The 27,662-nt window shown below is 45.8% G+C and overlaps 1 protein-coding gene across 5 annotated transcripts; it reads right to left on the reverse strand.

Annotated features, from left to right (window-relative positions):
* Positions 1-5,631: 5,631 nt before the first annotated feature.
* Positions 5,632-24,917, reverse strand: LRP3 (LDL receptor related protein 3). Of its 5 annotated transcripts, none has more exons than XM_033156625.1 (7): positions 24,477-24,917; positions 17,666-17,713; positions 15,627-15,765; positions 12,898-13,106; positions 9,668-10,754; positions 8,541-8,667; positions 5,632-6,818 (listed from the first exon to the last, which is right to left on the reverse strand). In XM_033156625.1, exons 1-7 carry the CDS (start codon positions 24,568-24,570, stop codon positions 5,997-5,999), a joined length of 2,526 nt encoding a protein of 841 aa, XP_033012516.1. In that variant the 5' UTR covers positions 24,571-24,917; the 3' UTR covers positions 5,632-5,996. The 5 variants fall into 5 exon arrangements, with proteins under 5 accessions (XP_033012516.1, XP_033012517.1, XP_033012518.1 ...); XM_033156626.1 differs by having other exon boundaries at positions 5,632-6,812; positions 8,535-8,667; XM_033156627.1 differs by lacking the exon at positions 24,477-24,917 and adding an exon at positions 24,240-24,316.
* Positions 24,918-27,662: the final 2,745 nt, after the last annotated feature.

The following is a 27,662-nucleotide window of genomic DNA, read 5'->3' on the forward strand; positions in this document are numbered from 1 at the left end:
GTGTTCACCTGAAGCATCCGTGACATATGGCTCATCTCCATGATAGTATGAAGATGATGAAGATGCACTTTTGATTGGGGTGGTTGTAGGTGAGGTTGGTGCCCTTTGACTTGTCAAATGAGTGAACTAGGCAGCTAAAGTTTTGAACCCTGATCACCCATGAGGGTGCCCTGGCATGATCCAGACACAGAGTGATACAAATCACATGAAACATTCGGCCTCCCACATGGTGACATCACTTTTGCCAAGTCAGAAGTGAAAATACATATAAACTGCTAAGCATTTTGAAGACTGAAAGGTTTTCTGGATGATCATAAATGGGGAAAGGGTTTTGCTTTTATTGAACTTGCCAACATGTGAATGGGTTGCCTCTGGATTGTTCTGAGGACTAATCTACAAAAACTTTTTAAACTGCCAACTCTGGGATCCTCTTTTTCCTTCCCATTTCTTGAGAAACCCATGTCTGATGCCCTCATCCACCTTCCTCTTCGGGTACTTCTTCCAGGAGAAACTTCATTTCTCCTTGGAGCTTTCTCTGTGAAGCTCCATCAGTTTGGAATGGGGCACTAGGCAAAATAATAATAATAATAAAATGCCATGAGGCACAAAATCAGGTACAGTGGTACCTTGGTTTAAGAACAGCTTAGTTTATGAACAACTTGGATTAAGAACGCTGCAAACCTGGAAGTAGGTGTTTTGGTTTGTGAACTTTGCCTTGGAAGCAGAACATGTTTCGCTTCCTGTTGAGTGTGTTCCATTTGTAAATTGAGTCCCCCGCTGCTATGGGAAAGCACGCCTTGGTTTAAGAACGCTTTGGTTTTATAACGGACTTGTGGAATGGATTAAGTTCATAAACCAAGGTACCAGTGTATTATTAAAAATCCTCAAGTTTTGTTTTTGAAAGAGCAAATCTTTAGGTTTCAACATAGACAACGAAAATACAATAAAAAAGCTTTAGGTTGGCCTCATTAGAAGCCAAGGAAAGTGGGTCCTCAGAGGGGAGGGCTTCATGCCCAAAGGAAGCACCTGCAACTTTGCATCATTTATATGGGTCAGAAAAACCCACTTGCCATCTCTCATCGATTGGGCTAGGTAAGATTTTATATCCCCACCACTACTACTGCAGATTATACAGAGAGCCCTGAGTACGTCTTAAGATATTGCTGTGTCAATAGCTCCAAACTTACTTCTGTCAGCTTCACAACCCCTAGCACACAGAGATTAAACCGTCCCTCCTACCACCAAGCCATTGCTTACTCCTGGGTGAAGGAGCACAGAGTGCAAAGCAGGGAAAGATGGGGAAATAACACAATCCCAAAGCAGGCAGTCATCCTATTCTTGGATTGACCTCAGCAGAACTGACCCGCCAGATGGAAAAGGATGGCCCTGGCTACCAAAGGGAGGTGCTGGACTGACAGTCCCGAGGCTGAAAATTTCAACAGATGCTGCCTAGGGAGGGGGAGAAAATCCAATCAAGTCTTCTTGAGCAGGAGGGGAATTACTTCACAGCCGCAGCAAAGACCACCCACGCTGCATGTTCAGAGCTACCAAGTGACGCCAAGAGCTTGCGGGTTGCTTTGTGTGGCTCGTCACTTCCACGTCTCAGGACTGGCTTCTTCATGCCTATTTGCTAATTAAAAAAAAGAAAAACGCCACTAAAAATGCCTGTGAAAATATCTGCATCAAGTGTGTTTTGGATAAACACGTTAGCACTAGACATGTTCTTCTGCAGTTTACTAAATGATGGGCAGCAAACAACTAGGCAATCTTTGTCGATTTGTGATATTGTGTACCAACTGCTATGCTGTCAGTGCTGTATTTTAAGCAGCAAGTCCTCTTTGTTGCTGCAGAGTGTAGAGAGCGGCTTGTGTTTATCACAAATGTGTGCAACATTGACGACAGTGATAAAGCACTTGCCATCTGTTGATGGCTTCTGGAAACTCGTCCTCTGGAGGTTGCAGAGTCTCCCTCTCCAGCCCTGAATGCGCAACTCACCTAATCTGTTTTAGTAGCAAAGGGCTGTCCTTGCAGCAGTTCTACCCACTTCTGTCCAGAATATACAAGCCTGTGTATCAACACAGATGCAGAAAATCAAACGCAGAATGTGACATTAGCCGCAGAATTCTGTACTTTCTAAGATCCTCAGAGCTTTCATTTAAAATCAGCAGCAACACTAACAACTCTAAATTTCTAGCCCTTATGTTTGAAGATACATTTGAAAATGTGGGGACAACACCTAATTAAATATCAGGACCCAGAGGACTTTTTGGATAAGATATATAGTGGTCAAAGGATGGGGCTTCTGTCTTCTGCGCCACTTCATTACTAGAAGAATCAAAGTACAGATTCAGGATAAAATACACCAAGCAAGAGGAAACATGCAAAGCTGATCGCTTTCCCCAACTCACGCAAGTCACATCTCTTCCTCCCCTTTGAAGCACAAATCATGCCCGGACAGCGCAATTCTGACTCAGCATTTGCACAAGTTTTATTACAGGAATGGGCCTTGTTCAAAATAATTTTTCCCCAAAATATCTTTTGGAAAAGCTCTGAGAAATCTTCTCGGTGATATTAACTTTAAATAAAAATGAGTAATGTTCTGCTAGTTCTGCCAAGAGATGCTATCGCCTGCAAGATTTTGAATTCAGAACTTTCCAGATAAACTAAACAAGCGGGACCCTCCACAAAATGTTGCAGTTCATCCTCACCTCCCAACAGAAACATTCCTGTTCAGGCTTCCAGCCAGCTATAGACAGTTCATTCCACACACACACACCCCATTCCCAGTTTCCTTGTCTGCTTTTTGAATTGACAAGGACTATGGAGCATGCACAGTTCTCACTGGGAATTTTTTTAAGGGGAGCCCCCTAATGTTGTTGTGTATTTTTTAAAAAGAAAATATATTCCTATCTCTGCAATCCTCGAAGGTCCTCCAACCAAGCTGACACGTCCTCCTTGTTTGTCAGGAGCCATAGTTCAGCATTCGGCTCCTGCATTCACTAGTAAGAGGAAGGGATGGTTCAAGTACCATTGACGGAACTTGTGCAACCCATCTCACAAAGGAAAGACAATGTTAGGTTAATTTAATTACTTTTTGCTTTGACAGAAAGATAGTTGAAACATTTTAATTTCCTTGGTAATTTGTAAAGAGGGGGAAAACAGATGACATCTCTAAAGTTCACAATAAAAAAGTATTTTGCTGATGCAGCACGCTCTGATTTATACCATCCCCGCTTAAGGCACATAACCACTTGGGTCCAGCCAAAACCAAGAAATTTAAATTCGACTTTAAGGGGGTTAAAGAAATAGAGAGTATCGCTAGGCACCCTGAACCACACTCTGTATACCTGATTGTATTATCACTGCTCCTCACTGCCCTTACCTTCAAAAACAACAACTGAAAAGGTATTTTTAAGTGGCAGAATGCCAGAAAAACATTGGTTACCTTGTTAAAAAGCAATCAGCACTCTGAGAAGCAGCTACTAATGGCTATGCTGGCTGCAAACCAGTGCCCAGCAAGTGCGCTCAGATCCTATCGATTACCATGGAACTGCAACACATACAGCAGCGCAGGAACTGCAGCCATGAAAAAAATAAAGCAGTCTATGGGAAAACGAAAAAGGGAATGGCAAGGACAAGTGACTGAAGTATTATTGGAGACAGTTCAGGGGTTGCCTGAGGGGGTTGGAATCGTGTCCTCCCAGCCAATGGTGGGACCTCATGTGACTCCAAGCAGCAAGCGCATGGGTGGTCCGACTTCCCCCATGCCACTGCTGAAGAGGGTCTGTGCACATTTACAAAGAGACCAGAAGTGTCCTCTGTCAACTTTCTGCCAGTGACATGACTTGGGGAACCGTGGCTGGTTTAAACTCACTAAGGTACTCACATGCACCATTGTTTAGAATAATATTGATTTTCTCTCTCTATTGTTTAAGTAGTCTTTTAAAAACTCAATTCTAGTTGCAGAGAACAAAGAGGAATCAAGATACGGTTTCAGATCCAGGTTTGCTCGCTAAGGAAGGTTTGGCAAGCTACAGATCCCTGAGCTCAGAAGTAACATTGAGCCATACGGCTTGTTTTTGAAATCACATGTGGATGCTCCTTTATTGCATGGAAGAGGGAGCATGAACAAGCCCAAGGCTCCTTTAAACAGCAAGAAACCAGGACTTCTTATTATGTCTGAACCTCCATGAGCTTTCAGGAAAGCTATTACATCACTATTTATGTTCTCACCAGTGAGTATCTGAGGAACTGAACAGTTCTCTGGAACTCCCTTTGAAAACCATGGAAAATCTGCTTGCTCAGTATAATTCTCAGGGCGGTATGTGAATTTAATAAATAGATAAATAAATAATAGTAATAATAAAGCAGGGACATGGACCCTGTGACCCTCCAGCTGTTTGTTGCTGGCCTCCAACTCCCTTCAGCCTCGGTCAGCATTCCCAGTGATGGGAAATGTATAACCCCTGAGGTCCATAGGTTACCCAGTTCTGATAAAAAAGCACCTCCCAATTCACAGTTCTATGCACTCAGCACTCTGCTAACATTGGAAAGTTGGGGTGGGGGTAGGTAAAAGGGGTTCACAAACCTACAATAAACAACAGCTCAACAAATACCCTTGTAAAACGGATCCAACTTAAGTCAACATAAAACTCCTACTGAAGTCAGCCTTTGCTACAATCCCACTATAATCAAAACTTGGCTGCTTTGTTGTTACAGTGGCACAGCAACCGGAAAATGCAATTATTTTCTGTGAATGAAGGATACGGAACCTTTGGCTGCCACTGGCATTTCTCGATCGCTATGGGCACCGTGAGGAAGAGAGCAAGCAAATGAGTGGATGTAGCTTTTTTGTTCTTGTTTCAAAAAGGGGGTGGGGAGGTACAAAAGGAAAGGAATGTGGTGCTCCCTGCCTTTGGTTTCCTGCTAAACGATTTACCCCGGGGCTCTGTAAATATAGCTTTAATTTAGACAAATATTCTAAATCGCCAATAATTGGATCTCTCCAGTTGAGCAGTCCGTCATAATTACTTGTGCCTGGTGCCTTGCTTTGCCTGCTGGATGAATCCCCTCCAGCATATGAATGAGAAGCTATAAGCTGACTTTTATCTCGGAAAGCAGAGGGGAAAGCGCCTTTCACAAACAGAAGGAACAAGCGGATTTAGGGAAGCGTCAAATTGCAAAGGCAGATCTGCTGGGGCGGGTGTTGTGTGTTCACCCACCCACAGAACAAGGTCAGCTGGGGAAAACTGTAGCCAGGGGGTCCCTATGGTAGACAGATGCAGAGCAGCGTTATTTTCTTCTCCTTCCCACAGACACAGTGGCTTTCCAGAGTTACACCTGTGTGCCTGTGCAGAAACCCCCCTGGGTCAGTTTCTCCCTGGTAACCACACACAGATTGTGAAGCGAGGGCACCAGGGAGGCCTCCCGGCATATGTCATTATAAGCAGTGGAAGAAGCACAGACGATACCAGCAGATGAATTGAGATTTAACAGTTCCCTTCTCTAACCTGACAGCACAGAACTTTTCCCCACCTGCCTTTCCTGTAGCAGAAACATATTGCATCTGCCAGGTGTTTTGGGCATCTGACAATGGCTACAAAACACTTATGCCACACATATACACACAAATGGAGGTGCCAAAACTGACAACTGGTATATTTTAATGACTGTAGCCTGCTAGTCAGAAATCTGTATGTAGATACCAAAGGAGATGGCAAGACAGTCCAAACTGCAAGCCCTTTGGGAAGAATAACTGTGTCTTGTACGTATAACATGTTATACAAGTAAATGCTTTTGTTTTGTTTTGTTTTTAAAGAAGAAAAGTATGATTGCGTGAACACACTCTCATCAGTTGCTGATATACCACATTTGTCCTAATGAACTTTGCTGGAGATGTGCTGCAACAGAAGTGGTGATGTTGGTGGCGGGTGGCTTGCACCACAATTTAATGAAAGGTGTCCCAGGGGGCCCTGAAAGAGCCCAGCACAATCCAATTAGCAGACCAGTAAAGACTCGTCGTCGCTGGGAGTGACTTCTGAGAGAGGGGGAGGGGATTCGAGGATTGGCACTTCCATGGAATGGCAACAAGCTGGGCAAATGCCCAAAGGCTCTTCACGATATGACTGGGGGCAACAGTGTCGGCCATCCCCCTGAATAGGGACATTCACGGGGCTGTCAGAGTATATCGACTCCCACTTTTTAAAGGGGAGCCGGCATGGCTCTTCGCTCAGCAAATTATTCCTGCTGGAGCTTCTGCATTCAGCAACAGTCCTGCTAGACGCCGAACCCCCACCCTGGTGCGTTTCTGCCACCCTTTCCAACAAAGGGTCTCTGAACATTTTCCCTGAATCAGCCTTGCTGGTCTGTCTGATCTCACCGCTGGGAGGGTCTTCAGTACCAGAAGGCTTGTCATGTCCATCCTCTGTCTCCGAGAGAGCTGCTGTGCAAATGTTTGACAGAACGTCTGAGGGGGGTGATTCTGCAGCTTCTGTCTCTGAAGGCAAATGGCTGTTTTCAGATTCCAGGAGTCCCCGGTTTGGGCTGCAGCTCCCCGTTTCAACATTAGTTCCCTCTGGAGAAGCTGGGGGGCTCTGGGGGGCCGTGCCATCTGTGTGATTGATGATTCCATCACCTAGCACTGTTTGGGAAGTGTGGGTGGGGTTCAGCAGCGGGATCTGAGCTCTCACCCGCGGCCGGTGGAAGAATCTGTTCCACAACCTGCCCAAGCGCCGGCGGGATGAGCTCCTCCTGGACGAATGACGACGCATCTGCCTCCTCATGGCCGTTCGGATGTTCTGCAGGACGGAGGCCTGTGAAGACAAACAGAGTGGGTTCTTTTTTGCCTTCCTAGCTTTCATTCAAAGATAATACACTAACATCCTGGCCAGTGTCAGAAGACAGGAAGGAAGCCATCCTCAGAAAGGAAGCCAGAGGAACCTCTCAGCCCACGACACAGCAACCTCTCCCCAATCTCTTCTTTCCTCTTGAACCTCCTGACCTCACAAATGCAGGGGATTATTGGGATTATCCAGCTCCAATGGTCACCTCTGTTTCAGCCTCCAGCAGTGCAAAAGGCTGATGCACGAAATGCCCCCAAAAAGCCCAAACCAGAAACAAAGCAGATCTCCCTGCTTGTGTAACTAAATACAGAGCTTCAGCCATAATAGGATCACACTGTAGAGGCTGGATGCATTTGCCAGGGCTGGGGGAAATGAAAATACAAAACAAAATCCAATCACTGCTGGGGAGGGGGGGGGGATTTGTGTATACAAGTATCCCCATGATTTTCTAGGTGAAAAGTGGTGAAAATATCATAGCAAAAAGTGAATTTATTTTCTCTTTCCTCACAAGGTTCTGGCAAACAAACACCAAATCTCTTTATTTTCAAAGCTCACCTTTGCCAAATCCATCTCATAAAGATAAACACTTGGGTTTAGCAATACTACAGTACTTTAGGGTGGGGGTATCTGTGGCCCTGTTGAGTTCCAGCTCCCATCAGTCCCGGCCAGTATGCCCAATAGTCAGGGGTGGCAGGAGCTGTAGTCTCAACAACATCTGGAGGGCCAGATATTCCCCATCCCTGCAGTACTTTAATGCATTAAAACTGTATTGACGTGTAATCAAACATTAAGGGCGAGGCAGCATGTTGCTTTAAAACACATCACTTGGCCTCGCACAGATCTTTTCCTCACTATAAACAGCAGCCACTGGGTATCTTATAAAGATCAGGCCTGTGGGATGGGGGCGGGGGGAATCATTCCCTTCTCTCAATTAAAATACCTGTCTGCAAAATACAGAATTAGTTGGCTGGCTGATGCTGGATTATTCCCTGGGTGTGTGATTTTGTAATCATGATGTCAACAATTTCTGCAAATAACCAACAGGCACCTCAATCATTCAGGTTCTCGATGTTGCAAGCAAGCTGCAGCCCTACTTGTGTTTTGATTGGACATGTCAGAGAAATGTCATCCAAAACAAAACATCTGAAGAACATTGAGAAGAACTGAACGAATCTCAATGCATTTAGACTTGGGGGGGGGGTGTCATATTCATCCCTACTTTTCATATAAAAATGTTTGCAAAACATGACACAGTGGAACCTCGGTTTTCGAACATAATCCATTCCGGAAGACCGTTTGACTTCCAAAACGTTTGAAAACCGAGGATCAATGGGTGGTCGTCAAAATCCATTGAAAAAATGGAAAAACACACAGTGGAAGCTGTTTGACTTCCGAGGCGCATTAAAAACGGAAGCAATTACTGGTACTTCTGGGTTTTTGGCGTTTGGGTTCTGAATCATTCGGCTTACGAGATGCTCGAAAACCGAGGTTCTACTGTGCTTTCCCTCAACAAATACAAAACTTTGTTTCTGTTGTGCAGAGCTCACTCTGAAGTACCACAGAACACAGGAGAAATGCTTTCTAGCTCAGTCAAAAAGTGACTGCATTGATAGTACAAAGCAAGGCATTTTCAGATCCACTCTCTACTTGCGTTGCAATAATGGGTAGGTGACTATAGACAGAGTCATTTACTTGCGATGCGTTGTAAACAGGGAAGTCTTCCACGGGTGGGATCAGGCCCTGTGCAATCAGTTGCCCATAGGAAGGGGGAGCTTCACGCCTCACAAACTCCGCCTCAAGACGGGTCATCTGGGTTTCAAACGCCCTGGAATCGGGATGGGGAGGGAGGGAGAGAAGAGAAGAGAAGAGAAGAGAAGAGAAGAGAAGAGAAGAGAAAAGCTGACTGGATTAGAATAGACTAGGTGGGCATCTTTTCTGAGACTGTCACTGCCCAAAGTAGAAGTGACAAAGGCTACCACCCACTCATGACTTAAGGCTACAACTGGAGGCTTTCTTGGCCTAAGGACATGTGGTGCACTACCGCCATCGAACTGGAGCACCCACTGGGGCACCTGCACAGCTCCAACCTAGCCACCATCCCATCTTGCCCCCTCCAGATAAGCAGCATTAATGCCAATGCCAGGAGGATGGCTCCCCAGTCCTGCACCACCATACTGTCAGTTTGACAGTATGAGACTTCTTGTGCTGTACATGAAACATATCAGGGCTGGGTTCAGAAGCAATGTTCCTGGGCACAAGCAACAAGCTTAAGCACTCTCTCTCTCTCTGCCTCTTGGCTGGCTGGCTGCAGAGAAGACCTCCTGCCTGGTTTGCAATGTCCAAACTGGGAAACTGTGGTTTCAGGACTCCCAGTGCCTCAAATCCAAAAGTCAGAGGGGCCTGTGGGTGCTTCCAATCTGCCCCCTGGCATGAAAGAGGAGGAATGGGGAGAGAGCTCAAGCTTCACCATGGCTCATTCCTGTAGCAGGAAACCCTATTTTCCCCTGTGAGGTCTGAAGAGGGGGAGGGACAGCTGCTCAGCAGGGAAGCACAGGTACTGGAAGCAAAAGGCCTTAGGCTTAATTCCTAGTACCTCAAAGTAGGGTGATGCAAGTCTCCTGCCTGAAACTCTGAGGAGCTGTTGCAGTTAGTGCAAACAATAGTGTTATGTTGGGGTCTTAACTGTCATACCACACGACCCCTTGTAAATTTACTTTCCAAGATTCAACTAGGCGTCTATGTTATCCTGCCCAGAAAGGAAATGAAAAGCCCTCCTAACAAAATTGGTTGGGGGGTGGGGAGGAAGCAAAGCTGATCCTTTTCACCTGTATTCCCTGGTCCTCAAGGAGTAGAGCTTGAAGGCGCAGCCCAAGGCGATCACCAGCAGCAGCCCACAGACCAGGCTCCCGATGAGAGCCGCCGTGATGACCTTCCTGGGCACGATCACCAGACAGTTGTGTTCATCGCTCCCATCCTGGCAATCCTCCTGCCCATCGCAGCGCCACGTCTCAAAGATGCACAGGTTGGTGCCGCAGTGGAAGTTGCCTGGCTGGCAGGTGAAGCAGTTCTTCTCATCTGAGCCATCCGGGCAGTTCTTCTGGTTGTTGCAGCGGTCGAGCAGCGAATAGCACAGCCCACTGTTCCCCTCGCACGGGTACTCGTTCTTCTGGCAGGCCGGGCAGCTCTCCTCGTCCTTGCCGTTGGGGCAGTGCCACCAGCCGTCGCAGCGCTGCCTGTCGGTGTAGCACCCCTCATCGTTGCCGCACGGGTGCTCCCAAGGTAGGCAATAGCCCTTTACCTGGTAGGTGGCGTTGAACCCATGCCCAGTGCTCTTGGACCAGGCATGGTACGATATGGTCAGCTGCCCCTTGGAGGACTCCAGGCTCACCGAGTGCCTGTTGTTGCGATACGAAAGGGTCTGCATGAGCTTGTCGCCTCTCTCCTCCAGCCCATCGTACACCTTCACATAGTCATTGTAGCCGAGCTGCAGATCAAGCTGCAGGAGAACATGGCGGTTGTCCTGGGTGTCCACATGCCACGTGCAGAGGAGGTCCGCTCGGCTGTGGTCCGAGCGGAAGAAGTCGGGAGAGGCGAAAGACCCGTAAAAGTTGCCCAGCCTTTTGCCACATGAAAGGTCGGGGCAGTTCTCTTCGTCGGAACCATCGCTGCAATCTTTAACTGTATTACATTTCAGCTCATTCAACAAGCACTTGGTGGAATGGGCTACGCTGCACTGGAAGGTTCCTGAAGGGCAGATGCTGGACTGGGGCTCGGTTGGGGGAACAGTGCAATTTTTCTCGTCTGAGTTATCGCCGCACTCATCCATGGAATTGCATTTCCAAGTGCCGGGAATGCATTTGCCATTCAGACAGCGGAATTCATCAGACTGGCAATTAGCCTGGCCCATTTTCCCTGTGAAGTGAGAGACAAGCGTTAGGAAACTTCTCCGGGCACTTCTTGCTCCATGCTGTGCCTGAAACATGAATCCACCATGGAGGACAATCAAGCTGTGAAAGCAGCAGCTCTTGAGGACTCTGAAATATTATTATGCCAACACAAGTATAAAATTCTCTCTCACCAAGGACCAACTCCCCCCACCAGCTGCACACAATCTATCCCCCACAACTCATCTGGGTTTTCAGTAGCTCCACTGCAATGGCGTGACTTCAGAAGGAGGGGATGCCCTTTCCAAAGGGATGGAAGGGAATTCCCTCTCCCTGCTTTTCCTCTCCAAAGCAGCTTCATTGTCATGGAATGTTATCTGCCTGCCTGCCTGCGCACCTGCCTTTGTGTCTAAGTGTGTAGGTTTGTGTACATGCACATGTGCACACCTGTGACTGGCTGTCTGTTGGCCACCTTGGCCACACCTACCTCTATCCCGATTCTGAAAAAAGAACTAACTACCACTAGCTGTGAATTCCACCACCACTGGGGGGGGGGGAGCAGCTGTAGTATGGAGGGAAGATTACTTCTTACTGACCTTTCTGCCCCAAACAGAAAGCCCCCAAATACCTGGGATTGGGGTGCTGTGAAAAGTTTTCAAGTAGGCTCCCCGTCCCAGTTAAGGTTCAAAGACAAAAACCTGAGAGAACAGCAGACTGTAGGCAGACAAAAAGGGATATCCTAGATGGGCAAAGCAGGTCTGGGAGAAGCTAGCTGTTCTACAAAGGCAAGAGGGGAGAGAGAGGAGGCCCTTTTTCCTTACAGGAGCAATGTGGGAGGAGGACAAATGACTCTCAAATTAGGGGAGCAAAAAAGAGCCAGGATTCAAAAGAAAAGATCTCAGATTTAAAGTGCGCCAGCAATTCTAACTTCCCCTTGCAAAGGCAGAACTAGATCACACTCTCTCCTTTCTTCTCTCCAATAAAGAGTGTGTGTGAAAGGGGGAAGAGTCTCTTGCCAAAAGCATGGCTGTTTCTGTAAAGAGACTCAGAGAAGTGCTTCTGAGTGCCGTGCAATTAAGGCAAATGAGAATCCTTCTTAGAACTACAGGCTCCGGCTCATTTGCCACAGGGTATCTGTAGAGGGAGAACTTCTGAGGCTTCAGCTGCTTTCAAGAGCTGCCTTCCAGCATACAAATGCTAGAAGCCCAGAGTGATGGCCCCTAGCACTGTAAATCACAAGAGCCTTTTGCCACTTAGGACAAGTCCCCCACGGAATGCCAAGAGAACATATCACATCAGGGTTATTTTCAACAGGAGAGGCAGTTATGTGGAGGAGGGAGGAGGAACTGCAAAGCTTTTTTGGGTAAGGCGCCATGTGCAGTGTAATCTTGTTTTCCCCTCTTTTTGCTGTTGCAGAAAAAATGGCTGGTGCCCCCCTTGAGCCCTGCCCCTTTTGCTTCCTTGCCTGAACACACACTTTCCTTCCAGGTGGGGCTCTCCCTCCTGGTACTGGAGGCAGCTGGTTGAAAAGGACAGAGAGCAAAAAAAATTCAGGCAGGGGTAGGACTCAGCCTATGCCACTCGCAAGACTCTTTGGTTCTTTAAAATCACACTTGTACCTAAAGGTGAAAGTCTGTCACCATTAGAAGCAGACTGGAGGTTGTTTTATTTATTTGATCCCTATTTTGTGGTGAAATCAAGGGAGCATACAATAGAAATATAAACTCCCAAGAAAATCAAAAACGAAACAAAGAATAAATCAAACAGCAGTAAAGCTGCATCATGAAGCAGAATAATAAAAAAACCACGTCAACAGGAGCATGTCAAAGGCTCAGCTGGAAAATGCCAGCTGGAATAAAACAATCTCAAGGGCCAGTGCAAAAGCAGGCAACCCTATTGGGCTCTGCCATCGTTCAGGCACCACCACTGAAAAGGCCCTCCTCCTGCCTAGATCCAGAGCCAGTGTGGTACAGCAGAAAGTGTGTAAGGGCTTGGGATACAAAGACCTGGGTTCAAGTCCCGACTCAGCTATAAATAGGTGGCATTTGGCCACACCTCAGTCTCAGCCTAATAGAGGATAAATAGTGATAAACCTCAGATAGAAATGTTGAAAATGAGATCAATGCAAAGCAATAATCAACATAGCCATTCAAACTAGAGATAACTTTTACCTCGGATATACGAAAGGCGAAATCCCTGAGCCTGCCCTGAACTTGATGGATCAGAGTGGAAAAATATCCAGACGTGATCCCTGGCAGAGATGAAAGGAGGTGGGATGAAGGATCCACATGCTTTGTATTCTTCTCCCTTGGCAGGAGGACCGATCATGAGCCAGTCTGTTGAACACTTGGGAGAGTCCTCCAAATCGAAGTTCTTAAAACTGACAAGAGGAGGAAAACGGGAGAAGGGAGCACAGATGAGGGGAGACTGAGGAATGAAGGGAGACCACCATTTTAGAGGAATGTACTAAAGAAATGCAAGAGGGGAACAGTCAAAAAATTACTGATTTCACTGATTTCAATGCAGGTGTTACTTCAGAATGTCCTTGAAGGCAGGCTTTGAGACAGCATCTCATGAAAAGGAACAGCAAAAGTCAACATGACACTTTGCTGAGGGGTCACCTCTGCCAGGATGGAACACCAACTCTCCTCCTCCTAGTGGTACAACAATAAAACTGCTAGCACATTTGCAAAAGTTGCCTTTAGGATGCAGGCCAGTCAATTAATCAACTAAAACTGTTCTTGATTAATCAGTCAATAACATCTTGATTAAAGCTTCCAGTGCTAAATCAAGCATTTGGAAATGAGCAAATGCTGGAAATCTAATTTGCCTCCCCTGCTAGCAAATACATTGGAAGTCCAGCGCAAATAATTATAGCTGCCAACAGCAAAGCAACCATAGCAGCCAATTAAAACAAGAGAAGCCACGATTGTTTGTGACTTTCTCTAAATAAGGGCAGGCTGTGAACACAGCTGAAGCCTTAATTGGCTCATTAAAAACATTCTGCCCAACTCCTTAGAACAAGGAGGTGGGAAGTTAAGAGAGCCTTGGTTGTATTCCCTCCTCAGTTGCTGGCATGATGTATTACCCAATGCCAGGAACAATGGAGCTGAATTGCAAGGCTTGGTGCATCTGTCCCTCTCCTGAAGGCCATGGGAACAGGTATCAAATGCAGGTCAGACAATGTCTTTGCCTGCTAAAGGTGGGCTAGGGCACAATTCATCAGGAATTTCGGTGTGCAGGCTCTGATGGAATGAATAAGTTGGGCACATGGCAAGATGCATTAGTATATAAAGCCCTCAACAACTTGGGGCCAGTTTACCTAAAAGACAAACTTACCCCACATGCCCACTCAACCACTTTGATCAGCAGAATTGGCACTACTACAGTTGCCGCATAATACTAGTTCCACATTTGTAAGAACTCGATCGTTTAGTGTGGCAGTAGCCGCACTCTGGAACTCCCTGCCTATTAATATCAAGCAGGAGCCTTCACTGGACTCTTTTCGGCATCTGCTAAAAACATCCCTGTTTAGGCAAGCCTACCCAGATTTTTTAGAAAGTTTTGAATTTAAATCTGTCTTAGATTTTAACTTTTTGTAATGTGCTTTGAGGTGTGTTTTCTTTACAGTTAAGAGGTGCACAAATGTTGTGAAATAAAGAATAAATAAATTTGAAATGAAATCACAAAAGAAGTTTGTGGCAGGGAGGAGGACAATCTGTGCCTGCAGGCAGTCCCATGTTCAATCCTGGCAACTCTAGCTAAGAGTCAGGTAGCAGGTGTCATGGAAGGCTGACAACTCTGGGAAGATGGACATGAGCATCAGAAGAGCTCTGTAGCTGGATCAGGACACAAGATGCAGTCTAGCATCCTGTTCCCATGGTGAGCAGCCAGATGCCCCAATGGGAAGAAGCCCATAAGCCAGAATCAAGCACAAGAGCACTTCCTTCCTCATGTTCCCTAGCAATGGATGTGCAAAGGCTTCTGATCCTAGAGGTCTGAGCAAGTACTGGACAGTTTCCTGTATTATCTAAGATAACACCTGTCTTGCTTTTGTGAGAATGTGTGTTTTTTTAAACAAAAAAACTCAGTAAAATTTCTACTATCTGCTGTCTGCTGAACCATTCTAAAATGATATCAAATATATAAATTAATATATTTCATATAATTTAATGATTAACCACTTTAATCATTTAAGAGCTCAGTGTTAGTGCCCAAGACCAGGTGTTTTTAATTATTTGATTTGGATCATACCCCCCCCCCCACAATTTTTAAAGTTGTAATAAGGAACTGCTAGTTTCGTTTAGAAGTAGCTTGTTCAAGAGGGCATTTGATCTCCCTCCAGTTTCATGTTGAGCTCTGAGGTGATGTGATGTTAAAGATTTAATGTATGGAGTTAATTGCTGTTCTTTTTAGATGATAAATTCAAAGCAATTTATAATATATCTGAAGAGAAATGGTGCAAATAAATTAATACGCTCTTTCCTTCAGGAAAACAATGATTCTCCTTGTGTGTCACCTTCCTAACAAGAGCAGCAAAATTAGGTGGAAGACGGGCAGGCAGCTCACTCCCTGCGACTCCCAAGTAGCACGTAGACTGGATAGGGGCCACAGCTCAGTGCTGGAGCACCAGCTTGGCATGCAAAAAGTGCTAGGTTCAATTCCTGGCAGCATCTTCAGGTAGGATCAGTTGCCTCCTGCCTGAAACCCAGTCAGTGTTGGCAATAATCAGCCTAGCCTAGATCCCTGCCTATTGTGAGGCTAAAAATGGCTTTCTCACCACCACGGACAACTTGAAGAATAAAATTCCTTCGGACCAAGCTTATGTTGGCCAACTGGTCTGGATCTGATAAATTATTTCAGCAAAGGAAGACAATTAAAACATTTTCACTTGTAGTACCTAATAGTTATCACATCTCCTCGATCACCTTGAATGTACCAGCTGCAGTTGGTGGCCGGAGGATAGTGGAGTGGCCAGGAATGGCTGTAGATGACCCCACGCCGCTCAGTATGCTGTTCCAGTTTTCCACTGCAAGCAGCTGTCAAAAGCCACAACAAAATGTTAAATGTTAAACACATCTTTTTTGCCACAATAGCTTTCCCTGGTCTCTAAAAGTTATTGTCATAGATATTTCCATTACTCTTTCCTGCTCCTTCTGCTTTGTTAAACTATCTGGTCTTCTGACTTAAATGCAGTTCAACGGGCATCTCCTGGGAGAACATTAATAGCCCTAAATGAGCCTGGCAAAAGGGATTTGATAAGGAACTTTGAACAGATCTGCCCAAAAGGAAAAAGGGAACAAACCAACCAGCAACCACAGGAAATCCATGCCCAAAGCAAAGTAAATAAGACATCATTTTCAACACATATTGTCCTGAAAATGCTTGGTTTTCCTCCTCTCCCTAACAGGCACTTTCTTTTAAACATCACAATTTCTATAAGTAGGTTTGAAAAGTGTTCTCAGAGGAAGCAAGGCTTGTGGATTTGTTGCCCTATTGTTGCTTTTTGGATTTCAAAAATCTTTATAAAGAGAGTACGCTAAGTGGCATTTTTGCTTTGAGCACACAGCTGCTGTTGCATGTTCCCACGATAATGGGTCACAAGTTGCAGGAGCTGACGGGACCAAATGCAAATCCCTTGCAGTGTAGGGCTGAACCCCACCAGGAACTCAGCAAATCTCTAATTTTTGCTGCCTGCTTGGTGCAAAACTGCAAAGTGAAAAGGGGTTGTCAAACTGCAGTCACGCTGTGGCGCTTGGTTAGTGAGAACCAGCCTTCTTGATGGGGGGATCACAAGTTGTACTGAACTGTGCTATGGAATTTATAAAGTGAAGTTGTAGTCCATTCTTCAGATAAAACTTACTAGCATGCTTTACATACAGCACAAACCCATTCATCTCTACACAGAAGTAGGTCTCAATTGGTTAAATGGGTTTTACTGCCAAATAAGTTTGCAGAGCTGGAGTGAAGAAGAGGATCCAGCCCATGGGCTCCCTTGCCCTTGGTTGGCCATTTCAACAGATGGGCAGGGCCGTCCATGTGCCAGCCACCTGACGTCACAGCCACTACAGTCACATCTTTACCTGTGTGGAGCAGCATGGGGGAAATGGCCTCATGGGACAAATTAGGATTCATGCTGGTCCTGCTTAGGCCTATAGGCCTGAGATCACCCACAGCTGGTATACAGGACTGCAGCCACAACTACTACTGCTGCTTCTGCTGCAGCTGCTTTCAACGCAACATAATCTCCAAAAAATAAAACAGGTCCTGATGTACTAGAGAGTTTGTCCATTCTGGAAGCTCATTTTTCATTGCACTTCCGTCTGCCCTTTCTAATTGCAGCAAATATATATCCCCTGCCATCTTATCCTCATAATAAACCTGTTATGAAATACATGAGGCTGAGAAAGAATGAATGGCTCAAGGCAAGGGGAGATTTGAAGCTGGGACAGTCCTGGTCCAGTGCTGCCTAACCACTACATGCGACATTGTCTCTCCAATGCTGTCATTTTTTTTTCCTACTCTCACATCCCCTCTTTCCTGCTCCTGCTAACACTCAAGCCAATAAATGTACAGTGTAAAGTGAGAGTGTTCATCTATTTACAATGAAAATAAGGTTTTGGAATAGTCTGGGCAACATTTACTGCATATAAATTGGTCCAGAATGACAGTAATTAATTTAGATGAATTTCTCTCCTTTACAGTGGCATAGAAACCAACAGGATAAAACTGTGCCATTCACAATTTGGATTTGCTGTGTGAATTTTTTATGAGGATGATGTGGGAAGATAAGTATCTCTGTAGTATCAGAGAGCATTTACATTGTTTTAAAATTATTCTTAAAAGACACCTTTTTCTCAAAATGATTCTTTACAGGAAGCGTTTTCTATCAGTGAGAAAATGAAGCTCAAATGCTCATAGAAAACAGAGGTATCTTACCTAATGAAGTGACAGCACTTTCAATTTTCCCAGACAAGAAGAGGTTGACTGTTTTCAAAAAAGAAAAAAATTATTTTTTTAATTTGTTACAGATTATAGTGGAGGCAATAAGTAATTAACATAATTATAAATGGCAAAACACATTCAGAGAAGGTATGTTCTTCCAACAAGCACCGGGGTTAGCTTATAGCTCAGTCAGTCTTCATTTTTTTCACGTTGCCTTCTGTGTATAATATTTAAGGTATGAGAGAACCTAATTGTTTTCTTTTTCTTTTATAGAACAGGAAAAATGGCACAGAAGCTATTGTTGTGGTGGTGGTTATAAAATTAAATTTGTATACTGTCCTATACCCGCAGGTCTCAGGGCAGCTCACAAGATAAAACTGCAATATAAAAGCACAAAATATCAAAATCAAAACCAAATAACTCCGCCTCCAGTTGCAATCCTAAGCACATATAGTAGGCAGCAAGCGTCACTGGACAGTCAGATTTTCTTCTGAGCAAAAATACCTAAGATCATGCTGTGGATGTTTATAATGTCTGGGGGATCAGCTGAACATGGGGAAAATGTCACAGCTCAACTGCTACGAGGCATGGGGAGGCATGGGCTGGGTCGTTTCTGCAGCAAACACACACACACAAACACACACACACACACACACACAAGTAAGTAGCCATCTGGGCCACTGTTCTCTCAGCTGAACCCTCCACCTGTAATAGTGAGATACTAGTACTGATCTACTGTACTTTATAGAGCTATTGGAAAGTGCACTGATATCACTATGTGCAGTGCTCTGAACACTGAAAAACAAAGTGCCGCATAAATGCTGAGAGTTAGTAGAGAATACTGTATGAGCTGTATCCAATGCTGGCCGTACTCAGAGTAGACCAACTGAAATTAACATAGGTCCATTAATATCAATAGGTCTACTTTCAGTAAAAATCATTCAGATACAACACCATCAATACTGTACATTATTTCTAGTCTCGGACTGAAGCAGCTGAAGTTAGAGTGTCTTGTTCAACCCAAGCAAGACAACATCATCTGTGGTAGACAGCAGATCAGTAGTACAGGAAGAGTTTGATGCTACTCATAGGCTATGCAGCTACTCTCTGCCCTTGAGCCTCCATCCAAAAGTTTCACATTTTTGCAGGAACAGCCACAATTTATATCCACAAGACTGACTGTAGACATCACATTGATGCAAATAACTGGGCTGTGGATTATCACTGAGATATCATTTTTTTTCTTCTTGTTACAAAACGTTCTGCTATCCCAGCCGCTGACCACTAGGGCAATGCAAGGACAGTAAATGTGGTTGGTGCTTTTTAAAATGATTGCTCTGTAGTATCAACAGTTGGGGTTTACAAAGGGGCATAGAGAGACAAGAAGGGAACCTGACAAATATCCTGTCCCATCTAACGAAAGAAATGGACAAAACAAAATAAAATAAAAAATTCCTTCCAGTAGCACCTTAGAGCAGTGTTTTTCAACCACTGTTCCGCAGCACACTAGTGTGCCGCGAGATGTTGCCTGGTGTGCCGTGGGAAAAATGAAAAAATTCAAGAAAATTACTTTATATATAGTCAATATAGGCACAGCTAATTTTTTTAACATTTTCTAATGGTGGTGTGCCTCGTGATTTTTTTCATGAAACAAGTGTGCCTTTGCCCAAAAAAGGTTGAAAAACACTGCCTTAGAGACCAACTAAGTTTGTTCTTCGTATGAGCTTTCGTGTGTGCAACACGGCTACCGAAAGAAATGGAGGCAGGGAGGGACTGAAGTTGTAGAATTGCCTGGAGACCAGATAGAAAAGCAGATGAAGATAAAGGCAGCTTCACTTTACTGCTCCCTGCATCTTTATGAACAACCACCAGAATATTATTTTATTACACATTTAATGCACATGCTGAGTCTGAATAATTATTCCACTAGTTGCACAGCTTATGCTGATTTCTAGGGTCAATAAACATCCGGGCCAGGAGGCCACTCCATGTGAGAGACCCACCTCATTCTTAGATACTGCTGTCTAATTAGATCTGCCATTCTTGCTCGGGCCTTTTCTTCTCCTGACACCTGGTTCATGGTAATTGATCATGGTTTGAAAGCAAGTCTTGCTTAGATTAAACAGTTACAGGTAGGTAGCCGTGTTGGTCTGCCATAGTCGAAACAAAATAATAAAAAAATTCTTTCCAGTAGCACCTTAGAGACCAACTGAGTTTGTTCTTGGTATGAGCTTTCGTGTGCATGCACACTTCTTCAGATACACTGAAACAGAAGTCACCAGATCCTTAAATATAGTGAGGGAGTGGGGAGGGGTATTACTCAGAAGGTGGGATTGGGTGATCAGCTGATAGGTGTGGAAAACCTGTTGACGACTGCAATTAGTCTTGTAGGAAAAGGCCAGGGGTGAGATGGCTAAAGATGCAGCCTTGTCAACAGGTTTTCCACACCTATCAGCTGATCACCCAATCCCACCTTCTGAGTAATACCCCTCCCCACTCCCTCACTATATTTAAGGATCTGGTGACTTCTGTTTCAGTGTATCTGAAGAAGTGTGCATGCACACGAAAGCTCATACCAAGAACAAACTCAGTTGGTCTCTAAGGTGCTACTGGAAAGATTTTTATTTTGTTAGATTAAACAAACTATGATTAGAAAGAACCAGGAAAGAGAAGCTACACATGAGAGGAGGAGGAAGAATGGAGACTTTGATGCCTGAACTGAGCATGCTGACTTAATTTCAAACTTCCAATGGGAGGAAGGCCGGGGGGGGGGGGAGGATGACAGAAGTAGAACAGCACTCTGTGTTTCATGTAATAAAAATAAATCACAACTAAGGCTCTAGGTAGAGCCCTTTTCAAAGGTGAGGTAGGGAAGAATAAAGACTAATCACTAGAAGCAGGGAGTTCCACGACTGTGGAGCCTGCCACAGCAACGACTCTATCACCCGCCAACTTAAAAACATGTTAGTGGGATTCCCAACTTGTGGGTGGACAGCCACCTGAACAGTCTTAAACAGAAGGCCTCCCCCACTTCAAGATAGTTATGCCTATGTTGTTGGCTTTTGGTTAGCAGATAGATGTCTCAGAAATCTCAATTTCTACTTTGAAAAAAGGAAGTCAGCTTGCCAAGGACAGCAGTTATGAAGAAATATCCAGAGGGGCCTCTTCCGTTTGTGAAAACAGCTGTAATAGTGGAAATTCTTGATCTAATACCATGGAACAGTCAGGGTGTTTCATATCCTTTATTCCAAGGACTGACAGACCAGAGAATACGGTACATGCCCTTCGTTTTCAAAAAACCAAATCCACATTATGGAACTCCACAGACTAGTTAGTTCTGCCTTACACTTCTAAAGCTGTGAGCTGCATTATTCAAGGCAGCTTACAGCAATCAAACATCACAACACCAAAATAGAACAATCTCAGACAAAACATAACAGAGGATGGCATAGCAAGCAAAACAGTGTCTTCAGGAAAAAACCAAAACAAAACATGATTTGCCTGGCAAGGCAAAAAGCTTGCCAGATTTTTTTTTTTAAGTATTTACCAGCTGGCAGAAGACAATCCGGGGGGGGGGGGGTCCAAGAACCTGAGTTCCATGGGGCAAGATGCTCCATGTTATTGCTGCAGACCCCATCTCTTGTCTCAACAAACTACACTTTCATCATAGATGAGACACAAAGAAAGACCTCTCTCCACTTGATCATAATGAATGGGCAGGCTGGCACAGGAGGTAGTGGTCCCTCAGGTACCCTGGGTCCAAGCCATTTAGGTCTTCAACTTCAAGTATCATCACCAAGATGCTGAATTGTGCCTGGAAACAAACTGAAGACTAAAACACGACTGGTGTAATATGGTCCCACTGACTGACCCCTTTGCTGATGCATTCTGGACAAATTGATGTTTCCAAATACATGTCAAAGGTTGCTCCATGTAGAACACAAATAATCCAATCTAGATATGACTATGGTGTGTGCTACTCTGGCCAGGTCTCATGTTGCAATCGAGTCAGGATTTTCAGACTTCTGCCTACCCCTGTGCTAGTGCTTCCCTCTTGCAAACCATGTCAGTCAGCCGGCAGTCTGTATATCCCAGGCATCAGGCTCCTTTCAAAAGGCTTTTTAAATTCAGCCCATCTTCTTTCAGATATCAGCTCTTTGTTAACTTTTCTAGCTCTTCTACCCCACCCCATATCTCAGCACTGCTGGGGGGGGGGGTATTTAGTCCTCCTTTACCAACAGAAAAGCAGGAGGCATAAAATGATTAGGTGACTCTAATTACCCAGGAGTAAGTTTTATCAATTTATTTCATCCCAACGCATCTTTATCTTGGAGGAATAAGAGGATGAAATAAGAGTTGGGAACTTGCTACTACTTGAATGCCTTTGCTTAAAGACAAGGGGGTTGTGCAAAACTGGTATCAGAGGCTGCTCATACACTCTATCTGCATTTAGCGAGTTAAAACCTGATGCAAAAGTGAAAAGGGAAAGATTGCTGTAAACAGGAAGGAAAGCGAGAGGCTGAACACAGGGAAAGCAGCAACAAATCAAATTTTTCATCCTGACGATACTGAACAACTATGATCTGGATGAGAATGCTCGCTGGCTAAATGCCACCTATTCCATCTTGCATGGATGGGGAGCTCCTTGCCAAATGCAGGGACCAGCAGCATAAGGATGCATCCATACCAAATCTGGTCAAATGTTGAAAGCCGTGTTGAAGCAAAAATATCTGTCAACACAGTGGCTTCTCTTAAAGAACAGCAGAGAAAATATACTCTGTACAGAAACTCTGCATGTGGCAAGCTGTGCCCATTAAGAGTCACAGTTCAAATGTACAGCATTGCAGAGTTCAGACACATTCAAGAGCCCAGGGGCACAAGAAGAGCAGGGTTTGCACAGTTTCTCATAAGCATGGGAGCCATAAACCTTATTTTTAGGTTCTTGCATCTACCATCAAATTTTGTATGTGACAAACTGCATGACTTTCTGTCAAGCAGATTGTTCAATTCCCTTGCCCCCCAGTGAAAAAAAATCAAGCAGATTGTTCAATTCCCTTGCCCCCCCAGTGAAAAAAAAAATCACATTCTAAACCACAGTTGATGTGTCTACTTAAAAGTAAGTCTCACTGGGTTCAATGTGGCTCACTCCCAATAACCAGGGAAATCAGCCAGAGGTAGGGTGGGCTGGGGTCTCCCACCGGGGGTCCCCGGAGCAGCTGCCCACCTGCTCCAGTAACCAGGCATAAGACTGCAGCTACATTATAGTTGCATTATTGCCTTCTGATGCCTTTATAAAGAACTCCCTCCTGTAAACTAGTACAGTGATACATCTGGTTATGTACTTAATTCGTTCCAGAGGTCCGTTCTTAACCTGAAACTGTTCTTAACATGAAGCACCACTTTAGATAATGGGACCTCCCACTGCCGCTGCACCGCCAGAACACAATTTCTGTTCTTATCCTGAAGCAAAGTTCTTAACCTGAAGCGTTATTTCTGGGTTAGCGGAGTATGTAACCTGAAGCGTATGTAACCTGAGGTACCACTGTAAACCATTTCTATCCTGAAATCATTTCCCATACAAATGAAAAACAAAGTATTGCTCCTATGTGTCATTAGTCTGTGCAAATGATCTTAGTGTTTATGCAAAAAACGTTCACAACCCTAGCAGGAATCTTCCTCTCCTCTCCCACCCTCTCATCACAGGGGTGGAATCCATTAACATGTTAACAGCAACAAATCAAAGAAGGCTGTCAGAACAAACTGCACTGCACTAACTTGTTTGTAAAATGGAAGTGAGCCACCAACACCACTCCCGCTTGCCTTTCTGACTACAGGCTAGCAACTTTGCAAAAGAGAAAAGAAAAGAAAAGAAAAAACCCTGCTGCCTCTAGCTACAGCGACAGAGACAGGAAAAAAGATCGTCAAGAACCACCGAGTCCAAACAACTTATGTCCTTAATGCAACCACAGGCCACGGTTTTACCGAGCATTTCCATGCAGAGCATAACCTGAGTGCAGGGAGAGAAAAAGTGCACTCCCTCGAGCAAACAGAGCTGATGTCATTTCATTCTGCAGTGCCCTCGCATGAAGGAAAACTCACAAGTTGGGGCTGGGGCCCTACATGCCAGTATGTGTGTGTCCCAGCTGGGCATAGGTATATACTTTCGAGCAAGTTGGATCAAACGGCCTGCCTGCACCCCAACACATTTCTCTCCATGTGCTGCCAGGTGTGTAAGAGAGCAGCCTCCTTGCGGTCAGTTCTTGCCTGCGGATCGCCCTTTCTTACAGAGCCTCTCCCGCTGCCATCAGCGGGAATCCTTGTGGGGAGGGGGGGATGCACTGGGCATCGGATGCACAGGCCACAACTCGGCACCTGGCTTTGCCTGTAGAAGGCCCCCCGGTTCAGTCCCAGCCGGCACCACCTCCAGGGACGGGGGGCTGGTAGGAATGGCCCTTTGCTGCTGCTGCCCGTCGGTGCAGGAGACAGGGAGCTGGATGGGTGAGGGAAATCAGCCAGAGGTAGGGTGGGTTGGGGTCTCCCACCGGGAGCCCCCGGAGCAGCTGTCCACCTGCTTGCTCCAGGTGGCGGCGGGCCAGGGGGATGCTCCGCTCTCTCCCGCCACACCAGCGGAGGAGCATCTCCGCCGGCGCCGGGCCTCTGGTCCCTCACCTGGCCGCCCCTCAGCAGAAACAGAGCCAACGGCACCTTCTCCCGCATCCCGCCTGGAGCCACAATAACAGCAGCAGCGACGGCGCTTCCTTTCCTCCCCGCCGTAGCGGCTCCGTCCCGCCCGGCCCGGACTCACCCAGGCAGAGGGCAGCCAGCGGCCCCAGCGCGCCGGGCGCCCGGAGCTCCGCGGACGACGACGAGGAGGAGGAGGAAGAGGGCGCCGCGTCCATGGCGGCGGGTCTCTTCGCCCGGGGAGGTGCGCTGAGCCTCCGGTCGCCGCCGCCGCTTCGCCCCCTCACAGCGCCGCCGCCGCCGCCACAGCCGAGCTCGGGGAGGAGGAGGAGGCGGCGTTTGCCCCGAGCGACGGAGGCGGCAACGGCGGTGGCTGCGAGGGAGCATCCCGCCGTCGCCTCTCCATGGCCTCCTCGCTTGGGCAGCTCGTCCCGCAGCGGCTGCGAGGAAGCGGGCAGGAGGAGGAGGAGGAGGACGCCGCCGTTTTCGAGGCCCAGCCCCGCGTGACGCGCCGGCTCTGAGGGGCAGGCGTAGGGCAGGGCCACCCTGGGCTGAAAGGAAGGGGGAGCGCCAGGCCTGGCAGGGCCGCCTCCTCCTCCACCCCGCTCCGCCACGATGGGCTCCGCTGCCGCCTGCTTCCCCCACAGCAACCGCCGCCTGTGAGGGGAAGGGCCGGGAGGGATGAAGACCCCCCCCCCCAGCGCTTGCTCTTGTTTTAAAGCCGGGGCTCACTCGAGGGCTTGCGAGGTCATGTTTTTAGTATTAAAAAGAGAGAGAGAGAGAGAGAAGTTGCCTCTGAGCGTGGACAAAGTTCCCCTCCTACCTCGCTTCGTGAGGGGCACAGTCAGTCCCCCTCGTTGCATCGCTTTGGGAAAGGGGGCCCCGGACTGACTCCCATGTGGCAAGAAAAGCGAATTCTTCTGGCTCCTCGCATCCCAAATATAACTTCGCTTCGTTTTTAATGCTGTGACGTCATTACTTCTTTTTTTAAATAGCTCAATAAATCACTCCACTGAAATCTACCCATTTCCTACTCTAACCAGCCAAATCTCTATAAAGATTTTATAGCCCCATGATGGTAAACATGTAGCTGATTGGGTTTTTGAGCAGTCGTTTTAAATTATGATCCATAGCAGCGGGGAAAGCTACAAATTCACAGTAAAAGATAGGTTATTTAGCTTTATTTGCCCCTTTATGTTTTCAAAAACAATATTTTCTTTAAGAGAAATTGTTCACCGTGCACTGAAGCTCACTTAAAAACACCACTGAAATATTGTGATCGTTCGTATATTGATTTTAGCTGGATCAATTCATGCTGCTGAATTATGTATGAGGCAAAAACATTTATGACCTGATAATTTCTCACACTGTCGTCTGCTGTGGTTCATGTGAGGTCGCCTGGCAAGAACGTAAGAACATTAAGGTCGCCTGGCTGGAATGAACCAAGATCTGTCTGATCCGGCATCCCATTTCCAACTAACCGGACAGGCACCTCTGGCTTTCACATAACAGGACATGAAGATGATGCCCTTCTCTTGGCTCTTTGCCATGGCTTGTGGTGCTGCTAAGACTCAGGGACTTAAGGTGGTAGAGAGAGCATAAAATAATGCAAGAGCCCTATTGGATCAGGCCAAAGGGGGCACATCAAGTCCAGCATCCTGTTCTCACAGTGACGGTCCAGATACCCCAAAGGGAAACCCGCAAACAGGACCTGAGTTAAATAGCAGCAATTCTTCTCAACTGTGATTCCCAGCAACTGTCATTCAGAGGCATTTCCTGCCTCCACAGTGGAGGCAGAATGCAGCCAATGTGGCTAGTAGCCACTGATAGCCTTAACCTCCATGACTTTGGTGACCATTACTACATCTTGTGGGAGAGAAATCCACAATTTAGCTATGCGCGGTCCTGAAACTTCCAACATTCATTGTCTGGCCCTCAGTTCCTTTATTATGAGAGAGGAAGGAAAGCTTATCTCTGTCCACATTCTCTGCACAATGCATACCAGTAATTTTATATCCTTCTGTCATATACCCCATTATTCTCCTTTTCTCTAAACTAAAAAGCCCCAAATGTGAGAACCTTTCTCCTTAGTAGGCAAGGTGCAGCTAATTCTTAATCATTTGGGGTGCCCTTTTCCAGCTCTACAGTATTAGCCGGGAACAACTGGAGTGCATGGGGAAAGGCTGGTTGCACATTGAAAGTGTGTTTTAAAGAGTGCACTAAACCATTGTTTTGTCTCAGCGCTATGTGTAAATTAGGCCACTGTAGAACAATTACATTTTTCAAGGCTCACTTTAAACAAATGAAACATTACCTATTTTGGCTTTTAAATCTGTGGAGGACTGGCTGTTGCAAAGTAAACACAAATACAGCACCCAGCCATAAATTGTGAAAACGACTTCAACGACATGTAAAACTGAAGTTTCGCAAAATGATTCTTTGGTACAAGAGCAGATTTTGCAACAAACATGTCCTTCTTTTGAGCCTGGAAATGCTGGAGGGTATGGACTTATTTTTATATGCCAAACCTATTATATACCAATGATTACTGAGATGCAGACTTAATTATCCATCAAGAAGAGAACTTGTGTCAAAGTTTGCAGGAGTCCTAAGAATGTGATTGCACTTAAAAAAACAACAACTCATAAATCCCAGGGAAATGAATTCAATAAAAGAGGTGTAAACTGGGATTAACAAAAAAGAAATATAGTGGAATTTGAAGGGGAGAATCTAATGACACTGCAGAGCCAGACAAGCAATATGTGCCTGCGCATGATAAGGATCAGCCTTAAATTACTGCGGTAATCCCTAATTCTTTTTGCCTCAGCACCGTTCCATTTTGCTTTCTTTTACTGCATGTGTTGCAGAAACTGTGCTCATGAGGGCTTGCACATAAATTATAAAAAAATACTGGCAACAAAAATATGAGAACGTATTTTGAGCAATGCTTTCAAGAAGTCTAACATTCCCACCAGCAATGAGAAAAGTATTCTGCGTACCTTTTGAATTGATTTTATGTTTTTAACAGTAGAATTTTAAAGGTAAAGGGACCCCTGACCATTAGGTCCAGTAGCAGACGACTCTGGGATTGCGGCGCTCATCTCGCTTTACTGCCGAGGGAGCCGGTGTACAGCTTCCAGGTCATGTGGCCAGCATGACTAAGCCGCTTCTGGTGAACCAGAACAGCACACAGAAACGCCGTTTACCTTCCCACTGAAGTGGTACCTATTTATCTACTTGCACTTTGACGTGCTTTCAAACTGCTAGGGTGGCAGGAGCAAGGACCGAGCGACGGGAGCTCACCCCATCA

The sequence above is a fragment of the Lacerta agilis genome, chromosome 8, assembly GCF_009819535.1.
Source record: "Lacerta agilis isolate rLacAgi1 chromosome 8, rLacAgi1.pri, whole genome shotgun sequence".
Taxonomy (NCBI): domain Eukaryota; kingdom Metazoa; phylum Chordata; class Lepidosauria; order Squamata; family Lacertidae; genus Lacerta; species Lacerta agilis.